Here is a 9,839-nt window from a genome sequence, read left to right on the forward strand (position 1 = left end):
CCTGAATTCGGGCCCCGGTAAAAAAAAAAAAAAAAAAAAGGAGGTGGGAGAGGAGGAGTGTTTTATGGCCTAGAATGTCATCTATCTTTGTGAATTCTTTTTTTAAAAACAGGGTCTCACCGTGCACTTCAGGCTGGCCTTGAACTCACAACAATTATCCTACCTCAGCCTTTTGAGTGTTAGGATTACAGATATGCACTACCACGTCTGGCCTTTGTGAACATTCTGTGGAGCTTGAGAAGAATGTGTGTTATGCTAGAGTTGAAGGATAGATGTCAATGATGTACATTGATTGTTGATTTCAAGTAATCTGATTGAGGATCTGACTAGTTCTGATAGGGGGTTGTTGCAGTCACCAGCTATTATACTAGATTCATTTATCTCTCCTTGCAGTTGCATAAGTTTTTGTCTCAAGTGTTTGGACACTGTTGTTAGATGTTGTGTTTCTGTTGCTGGATGTGTACACATTAAAGATTGTTATTCTTCTTGGAGAGTTGACCCCCTTATCAGTATAAAGAACTGTATTCCTTTTATCCTTGATAATATTCCTTGCTGTGAAGTCTGCATTTTTTTTTTTTTTTGGCAGTGCCAGGGATTAAACCCAAGTCCTCACACATGCTAGATAAGCTTCCTACCACTAAGCTACATTCCCATCCCCTTCATTCTTTTGATAAGTGTTGTTAGCATGGTATATGTTTCTTTATTGTTTTACCATTAATCTCTATGTGTCTTTATAGTTAAGGCAGATTTCTTATAGACAATGTATAGTTGGATCTTGTTTTTTATCTCCTCCAATAATCTCTTTTAATTAGTATTTTTAGACCATTGATGTTTGAGGTGATTATTGGTGTAATTGGATTAATATTTTCATATTTGTTACTGTTTTTTATTCATAGCTTTTGCTCTTTGTTTTTATTTTTTGCCTTGTATTCTTTTTCTGCCTTTTATGGTTCTGATTAAGCATTTTATGATTCCCTTTTCTCTCTTTAGCATATCAGTTATGCCTCTGTCTTTTCTTTTTTTATTAGTTGACCTTAAGTTTGCAGTACATTTGTATTTGCAAATAATCCAAGTCCATTTTCAAGTAATACTATATTGCTTTACAGTAGGGCATGTACTTACTTTATAATGACAATATATTGTATTCTTAATTCCTTCTACCTCTTACATCATTGCTATCATTCATTTCACTTATGCATAAGCCATGATCACTGTATTTGAATTTTCAAGAAGAAATTTTTTAAAAAGAAAAAGCGCTTATGATAATGCCTTTGAGATCTGTCCAAGTTATTGAGAATCAGTAGTTCTTTCCTTTTATTCCATGGTATGGATAACCAATTTGCGTATCCATTCATTTGTCAAAACACATTTGGTTGTTTTCAGTTTGGCTATTACAAGTAAAGCAGTTGTGAACACTTTGGTATGTTTTTGTTTTGTTAATTTTTCATTTCTCTAGAATTATAGGCTAGGAGGGCAGTTAACTGAGGTGAATGTTGTAACTTTATGTTATAAAGCTAGTTGTGTCTAACTTTATAAGAAACTGCTGAGCCATTTTCCATAATTGCTGTATCATTAAGTTCCCATCAGCAATCTATGAGAGCTCCAATTTCTTCACATCCTCAGCAGTATTTAGTGCTATTGGTCTTTTTATTTTAAATGTTCTAATAGATATATAGTGATAATGTTACTGTATTTTATTTTAGTTCCCAACGACTAATGATTTTAGAATATCTTTTCATGTGCTTATTTTCTGTACACATATCTTTGGTATTTTGTCAAACTCATTTGTACATTTTCTTCCTTTTTTTTGGTACTGGGGATCAAACTCGGGTCCTTGTGCTTGAGAGGCAGGCACTGGAACCACTGAGCTAAACCCCTGGCCCCATACATTTGCTAATTGAACTGTTTGTTTTCTTCCTATTGAGCTGAGAGAGTTCCTGATATATTGTTATAATGCCTGTAAGAAATGTGATTTTCAAATATTTTCTTTGAATTTGTGGCTTGTCTTAAAAAGGTCTTTCATAAAAAGCTTTTACGTTTTTATGAAACCCAATAATATATCTATTTTTTTCTTTTATAGATTATGCTTTTGCATACTTAGACCTCTCCTAACCCTAGACTTTAGAGACTTTTTCCTGTGTTCTCTGCTGAAAGTTTTATAATTTTATGTTTTACATTTAGATCTGTGGCACATTTTGAGTTAATTTTTTTTTTTTTTTTGATACTGGGGATCAAATTCAGGACCTTGTGCTTTCAAGGCAGACACAGTGCCACTGAGCTACATCCCCGGCCCCTTCTGTTAAATTTTTATACAGTACAAGGTATGAGGTTTTAGGTCAATGTGCTACCCACACCCCATCATTGACCACATATTCTAGCACCCTTTGTTTAAAACACTATTAATTGGATTGTGTTTTTATCATTGACAAAAAAATCAGTTGGCTGCATTTCTATGTTTATTTCTGGATGTTTTTATTTGGTATATCTGTCACTACTGAGGGGTTGGATTTAATTCCTCTTTTCTGACTAATTGCCAAGTGTGGCTTGTTTATAAACTCATACAGTGGTACGAATTTTAAACTTGTATTTTGGGAGATATCAACTTTAATGTGTATGTATGACATTAAGCTGTATCAGACATAAATTTTCTTAAGCTTGCTAGATATGTGCCTCAGTAAACATCAATTTTCATTTTTGTTATTGTTTCCTTACAGTGGTAATAGTCTACATTCCATGTATGTTAAAAACTTAAAAAGAAATAGGAAGTAGGATGTTGGGGGAGGTTAAAAATTGTTTCGTTTTGAGACAGGGTCTTGCTGTGTAGTTCAGGGTGGCCTTGAAATTGTAGAAATCTTCCTGCTTCAGCCTCCTGAGTGCTGGGATTATAGGTATGCACCACAGTGTCTGGCACGTGGACATAGTTTTTTAAAGAAATCAGATAATATGCTGGGTTTAAAATTTTAAAAATTGCACTACTTCCCTTCCTCCTCCTTTTTCTTTTTTCTCCACAGAGAGTCACTTTCAAATTTAGTAGCGGTTATTCTCATTATTCATCTTATTAATAATATACAGTTTTTTAAAAGTTTAGTAATTTTAGATATTTTCTCTTGGCTCCCTACTTGTTATGGAAGATGAAGATGTGGCACTCTCGGAGCACTCCCACTTCTTTTTCTGTAATCTTCTCAATATAGTTACTTCCCAGTTTTTATTTAATATTTATGTGGGAGTGCTTAGATATATGTAAATATTAACTACTGTTGAATTGAGTCATTTGATTACATTACTTTTCTTGAGAAAGTTTTGATTTTCCTAAAGCACATAGTCTTTTTTTTTTTTTGGTAATGATACTGGGAATGAATGCAGGTCCTTGGCACTGAACTACATTTTCTGCCCTTTTATATGTATTTTTATTTTTTTAAGGCAAAATAAATACTTTATTGTTTTAATTTTTAAAGATAGCAGCCTTTGTATGACATTTATAAACCCTTGAGATATTCTTTTAAAAATAGTATTAACATCTCAACTACTTTATTTAAATTACTTTTATTGGTACATTGTAGGTATACAATATAATGACATTCATCATTGGAAATTTGTACCTTTATATAATCTACCTTGGTTCTTATTTTTTTCCCCATTCCTCTGCCCTCCCTTCAACCCCTCTATCCCTCCCTATTTACAAAGACTTTGTTTCCAGTTTTTTCATTTTTTCATATTAATTCCATTCCCTTCTTTCCTTTCCCCTACTCCTCCTACTTCCCCTTCGCCCCCTTTCTTCCTAGTTCACATTATCTATTACACCTTTTAGTCCTTATTTACACTTTCAGTTTCTCACACCAGAGAAACTGTTTGGTATTTACACATGTGTCTTATTTATTTCACTTAAGAGTATGTCCTCAATGTGCATCTATTTAGCTATAAATACCTCTAATTTCTCATTTTTCATGGCTGAGTAGTACTCTATTTAAAAAAACATGTTCTTTATCCAGTCTTCTGTTGATGGGCAGTTGGGCTGTTTCCAAGTTTTAGCTATTACAAACTGTGCTGCTATGAACATGGGTGCATATATATTGCTGTGATATGATTCTTTTCATTCTTTTGGGAAGATAACCAGCAAGGGAATAGCTGGGTCAAATGAGACCTCCAATCCTAGTTCTTTGAGGTATCTCTGTACTGATTTCCACAATAGTTGTACCAGTCTACACTCCCACCATCAGGGGATCAGGGTTCCTTTTTCCCTACAGCCCCACCAGCATTTGATATTGGTTGATTTCATGATAGTAGACATTCTTTCTGGGGTGAGGTGGAATCTCAGCATTGTTTTCATTTTCATCTCTCAAATGACCAGTGATGTTGAACATTTTTTCATATATTTATTTGCTATTTCTGCTTCTTTATTTGAGAAATGTTCATTTCAGATGCCCATTTTTGGATTGGGTCTTTAAATTTGGGAGGTCTGGTTTTTTTATTTTATTTTATTTTGTTTGTTTGTTTGTTTTTTGAGATATCTAGGGTCTCACTATGTAATTGAGACTGACCTGGAACTCACTATGTAGCCCAGGCTGGTCTCGAACTCACAGGGATCTTCCTGCCTCAGCCTCCCCAGTGCTGGGATTACAGGCGTGCACCACCCTGCCTGACTGGGAGGTCTGAATTTTTTAAGTTCTTTATATATTCTAGATAGTAGATCTTTGTCTGAGGAACAGTTGGTGATTTTTTTTTTTTTTTTTTTTTTTTGCATATTGGGGATCGAATTCCCGACCTTCTGCTTGCGAGGCAGGTGGTGGAACCACTGAACTAAATCCCTGGCCCTTGGTGAAAATTTTTTCCCACATCTTGGGTTGTGTCTTCACACTGTTGGTGGTTTTTCTTGCTGTGCAGAAGCTTTTTAATAAGAAGAGATCCCATTTGTTCATTGTTTGTGCTAGTTCATATGCAACTGAGATTTTGTTCATAAAATCTTTTCCTATGCCAATGTGGTCAAGAGTTCTACCTAACTTCTCTTCTGGCTGGTTTAGTGTTTCTGTTTTGTTTGTTTGTTTGTTTGTTTGTTTTTTGAGACAGGGTCTCACTGTGTAGTTGAGACTGACCTGGAACTCACTATGTAGCCCAGATTGGTCTCGAACTCACAGTGATCCTCCTGCCTCAGCCTTCTGAGTGCTGGGATTACAGGCATGCACCCCCACGCCCAGCCCTAGTGTTTGTTTTAATATTTAGATCTTTAATCTATTTTGATTTTAGCTTAGTGCATGGTGAGAGATATATGTCTAGTTTTAACCTTTGGCGAGTTGAAACCCAATTTTTCCAGCATCATTTAAAGAGGCTATCATTCCTCCAGTGTGGGTGTTTGGCTTTTTTGTCAAAGATGAGGTGATTGAATGTATAAGGCCTCCCAAATTTAAAGACACAACCCAGAAATGGGCATCTGAAATGAACAGACCTTTCTTAGACAAGGAAGTAGAAATAGCAAAAAATATATGAGAAAATGTTTAGCATCACTGGTCATTCAAAATTCTGTCCTCACATTGGCTCATTCTGCTGTGTAAACTTAAATGGAACTTTTAATCTCCTGGAAATCTGTTTGCATCTCTTTTATGAATTCCACTTGTTTCCTCTGTTGGGATTACATCATGTTTCTCAGCTCCTCTATTTTTTTTTTTTATCTGTCTGCTCTAGATTTATTAATCATGTCTTGCAGTATGGGCACAATCTCTTGTTATCTGAGAAATCAGTTCTAATTTCATTTTTTTCCTGATCTTCTTTCACTGCCAGTTCAGGGAGTCCAGGTGATTATCAGATTGATTGTTCCATCTTGTTTCCCTTTGGGGTTGCCTCAGGTGATCTGGAAGTCTGGTTTTGAGACTTGTTTATGTGTCTTATTTCAATAGATGCAGCCTGCTATGCCTTTGTTGAGGCAACTTTTTGCTCACCCGGTGGTCTTCAGTTCTTGGCCACCCAGCGGCCTTTACTCTGCTGCTCACCAAAACATGAATTTATGGGTTAAGAATGGTGGTGTTTTGGATCCCTGAGCTGACCTGTTGTCTGGGAGGGCTTCTGGCTGGGGCCTGTGCATACTTGGCATGGTATCTAGGTGTTCCTCTGGGTAGAGCCCCTGTGTAGCTGTTGTCTGGGAGGGCCTTTGGCCTGGGGGCTGTGCACCTCATTCCCTGGTGTCTGAGCAGGCTGCTGGCTAAGGTCTCTGTGAGCTTACTGAAGGTATTGGGGGGTTGGCTGATGCTTGTGTACCTGTGTAGCTCTTTTCCAGGTGGAGCTTTGGCTTGGGCCTGTGTGCCCAAGTGGCTAGGGTCAGGGCAGGGCCCTGGCTAGACCTGCCTGAAGCTAGGCCTCTCTGATCCACACTGCTGCTCACCAGATCTGGGCATACTTATCAGTGGTGTTGGGGTGGGCCTCTGGCTGTTGCTTGTGCACCTGTGCAGCTCTTGTCTTGGTGGGCCTTTGGCTTGGTCCTGTGTGCCCAAGCTGCTGGGGTCATGGTAAGGGCCTGGCTGGATCTCCCTGCAGCCATACTGCTCTGGTCCACACTGCTGCATTCTGGGATCTGCCAAACCACTTTATTTTTTTCATTTTGAGATGTTTTCATTTTGAGTTGCTTAGTTGCCCAGACTACGCTAGAACTTCTTTCTCTTACCTCAACCTCTCATTGTGTAGGGACTGATTACAGGTCTGTACCACCATGCCCCGCTAAAGTATATAAATTTTTAAAAAATAAATTTTCTTTGTTTCCTATGTGGCTGTTTTTTATTATTAATTCCAGATTTTCCTACAGTATTGTAATAGTCTACATAATAAATAAAGTGAGACAATCAAGTTACCTGTCAGTTTTATTATTTTTTTTCTGGAGGTCCTGGAGCCATTTGCCTGTTATTCTAGTCTGCTACATAGCTCTTGTCCTGGGGCTTGGCTTCATCACTGCCCTGTGTTGAATCCACTTTTCCTGAATTCTGAATCTTCCTTATTCCTGCCTTCTTGTATGGAAGGAGTACACCTTCCAGTAGCTTCCTGAAAATGGGGTGCCTGGAAAATGTTTTGAATCTTGGCGAGTCAGAAAATGCCTTCATTCTGCCTACATACTTAGTTGGAAGCTTGGCTAACTCTGGGTTTTTAGTTGTCATTTCCTCTTAATGTTTTAATAGCATCACTCACCTATCATCTGTCTTCCAGAAACCAATTTTTTTCTTTTTAACAATTAAACACAAGTCAAGGGATTTGGCTTCAATGTTTCTGCTACCTGCCTTGTAAGCACAGGGCCTGAGTTCGATCCCTGGTTAAAAAAAAAAAAAAATTAGCCCATGAAACAGTTGGAATCAGGTAATATAACAAAAAACCATGTAAATACTGTCCATTTCAGCAAATGTTAGTTTTGCTGGTTGTGTTTCATTTCTTTCCTTTTTCCCTTTTTCTCTGTTTATGTCTCTCTACAGTACTAGAAATCAAACCCAGATTTTGTTCATGCTAGTCAAGCACTGTACCAGTGGGCCATCTCCCCAGACCCTCTCCCTCTGCCTTTCTGATATGATTAGAATTCTCTCTGTTTTCCTCATGTGTTTTACTACTCATGCCAGATATTAATAGATCCATAAAATTGTATGCATGTTTTAAAATGTTTTTCCCTGCCCTGCCCTGCCCTGCCCCTTCCCTCCCTTCCCCTTATTGGGGCCCTTGTCCCGATAACTATGGAGGGTGAAAGCAATGGGAGACCTTGGGCTGAGGGACAGATAATGAGGAGCCAGAGCAGTGTTTCTGACTGATATTCCTGAGAACCAGCTGTGTAGGTGCCCTCAGAGGAGCAACTCAGTTCATTTCTGAAGGGAACATGGAAATTCTGACCTTAGCTTTATTGCTTTCATGGAATGAGGAGGGACATAGTAAAAGTTAGTCACTAATAAAATTTTTCATCTGACCTGAGTTTTCTTTGGCCACTGAGCCCACATAGTTTCTTTCCTTGTGAAAGTACGGTGAAATTATTATGTATCTTGTCACCATTTTATTGTTCAGTGAGACACTTAATCTGAGCAAATTGAGACACAACATGATCTACAACTTTGTTAAGTGTGAGTTGAGGAAAACAGTGATTCATATTTGTAACAAAACCAAGTGGTAGGAAATAAATTTTTTTCTCCTGTTCTACCACCTGCCTTCTCCAGAGGTGATGGCTGGTAGTAGTTTCTTTGGAATCCTTCAGACCAAGTACAAGGTTATTTAAGCTGTACCTCATGTAGTCTTTCAAAATCAAGTATAAATGGTTAGTACAATGTGTCTTGTATATGTAAGCACATGTGCAGCTGCCTTATTCTCTTTATTGGCTGAAGAAGAGTAACTATAGAATATATTTAATCAGTTTTCTAATGATGGACAGTTTTTTCCTTAATGGCCAACATCCCTCATTTCTGTAACGTACTGTTTAGGGAATGTTTGTTACATGCTAGTTAGATATTGGGACTAGAAAGAAGAATTAAGATAGTCCCAGGGTTGGGGATTTATCTCAGTGGCACAACACCTGCCTGGTAAGCTCGAGGTCCTGAGTTAGATCCCCGGTACCCCCCCAAACAAAAGATAGTCCCTGTCATCAAACAGTAAGGTTCAAGGATTGGAAAAAAGTCCATGGTAGTAAGTACTATGGATGCATTACAACAGAACGAGAGTAACATTACATATGAGTCCTTTGGAATTGGGGCAGCCCTTTTACCGGAAAGATGTAGTTCAGAACAATCCTCATCCTGCTTCCCCTGAGTGTGCATAGCTTACTGCAACTTCTCTGCACTTTCCTGTCCTGTGCCTGTATTTCTCCAGCACCATCCTCTCTGTTGTAAATGAGCCCCATTTTCAGACTCTGATAATAAGTTACCTTTGTTAGGAATTTTCTTTGATATTTTTTTGAGCAGACATGTGCTCATCTTAAGATCTATGGTCCAAGTATAGATTTGGGTTTTGTGTTTGCATAGATGGGATGAATTTAACTCCACTTTTCTTCTTGTAACTTTGCATCTGTTATCTAATATAATTAAGAGGTGTGATTTCTTTTATTAAATTTATAGTTTTTGAATATATAGGCCAAAGGTAGGGAAAGAATGGTGACTATTCTGAATAAGTTTGAATTTTTTCCTTTGTTTTTATAGGTTGCCCTATGGGAATGCAGGTGTAAAGACAAGTTATCTACCACAGTAGAAGATGGGGTCAAATAGCAGCAGGATCAGTGATCTTCCTCAAAATGAGTATTTAAAAAAGTTATCAGGCACAGAATCTGTCTCTGAGAATGACCCATTCTGGAATCAGCTTCTGTCATTTTCTTTCCCTGCACCAACTAGCAGGTAAGAGATTGCTTGAAGGTAAAAGGCAACATGAACTTGTGTGATACGTTGTTTTTTAAAACAAATTTTTAGTAATAGTGATCTATTTTTATCTATCAAGCATCCAGTAGAAAATTCAAAAGGTATGAAAGTGGAAAATAAGAACCACCTCCCTTTTTCCAGGGATGATGGCTGGTAGCAGCTTCTTTGGAATTCTTCAGATGTAGTACAAGGTTATTTAAGTAGTCAATAGTAATTTCAAAATTATTTAAATATAAATAGTTAAGTAAAATGTATCTTGTATATATGTAAGCAGATGTGCAGCTGCCTTATTCTCTTTAATGGCTGAGGAGTAACTATAGAATATACTTAATTAGCTTTCTATTGTTTTTGTTTTTTGGTATGGGGGGATCAAACTCAGGACCTTGTGATTGCGAGGCAGGCGTGGTACCACTGAGCTAGATCCCTGGTCCTAATTGATTTTCTTTTCTTTTTTTTTTTTTTTTTTTTTTTTTTTTTTTTTTTTTTTTT

The 9,839-nt window shown here is 37.4% G+C and overlaps 1 protein-coding gene across 4 annotated transcripts in view; it reads left to right on the forward strand.

Moving 5' to 3' along the window:
• The window catches only part of Dym (dymeclin), a 369,043-nt gene that overhangs the window by 21,966 nt on the left and 337,238 nt on the right, over nucleotides 1-9,839 (forward strand). For all 4 annotated transcript variants that reach the window (XR_004514766.1, XM_033757360.1, XM_010621679.2 and 1 more), the window contains exon 2: nucleotides 9,138-9,329. Coding sequence is in view for 3 of the 4 variants with exons in the window: in XM_033757360.1 (XP_033613251.1) it covers nucleotides 9,190-9,329 (140 nt within the window). In the remaining variant the exon portion in view is untranslated. The remainder of the gene's footprint in view (nucleotides 1-9,137; nucleotides 9,330-9,839) is intronic.

The sequence above is a fragment of the Fukomys damarensis genome, unplaced genomic scaffold, assembly GCF_012274545.1.
Source record: "Fukomys damarensis isolate Sample0158 unplaced genomic scaffold, DMR_v1.0_HiC HiC_scaffold_30, whole genome shotgun sequence".
In the NCBI taxonomy this organism is placed as follows: Eukaryota; Metazoa; Chordata; class Mammalia; order Rodentia; family Bathyergidae; genus Fukomys; species Fukomys damarensis.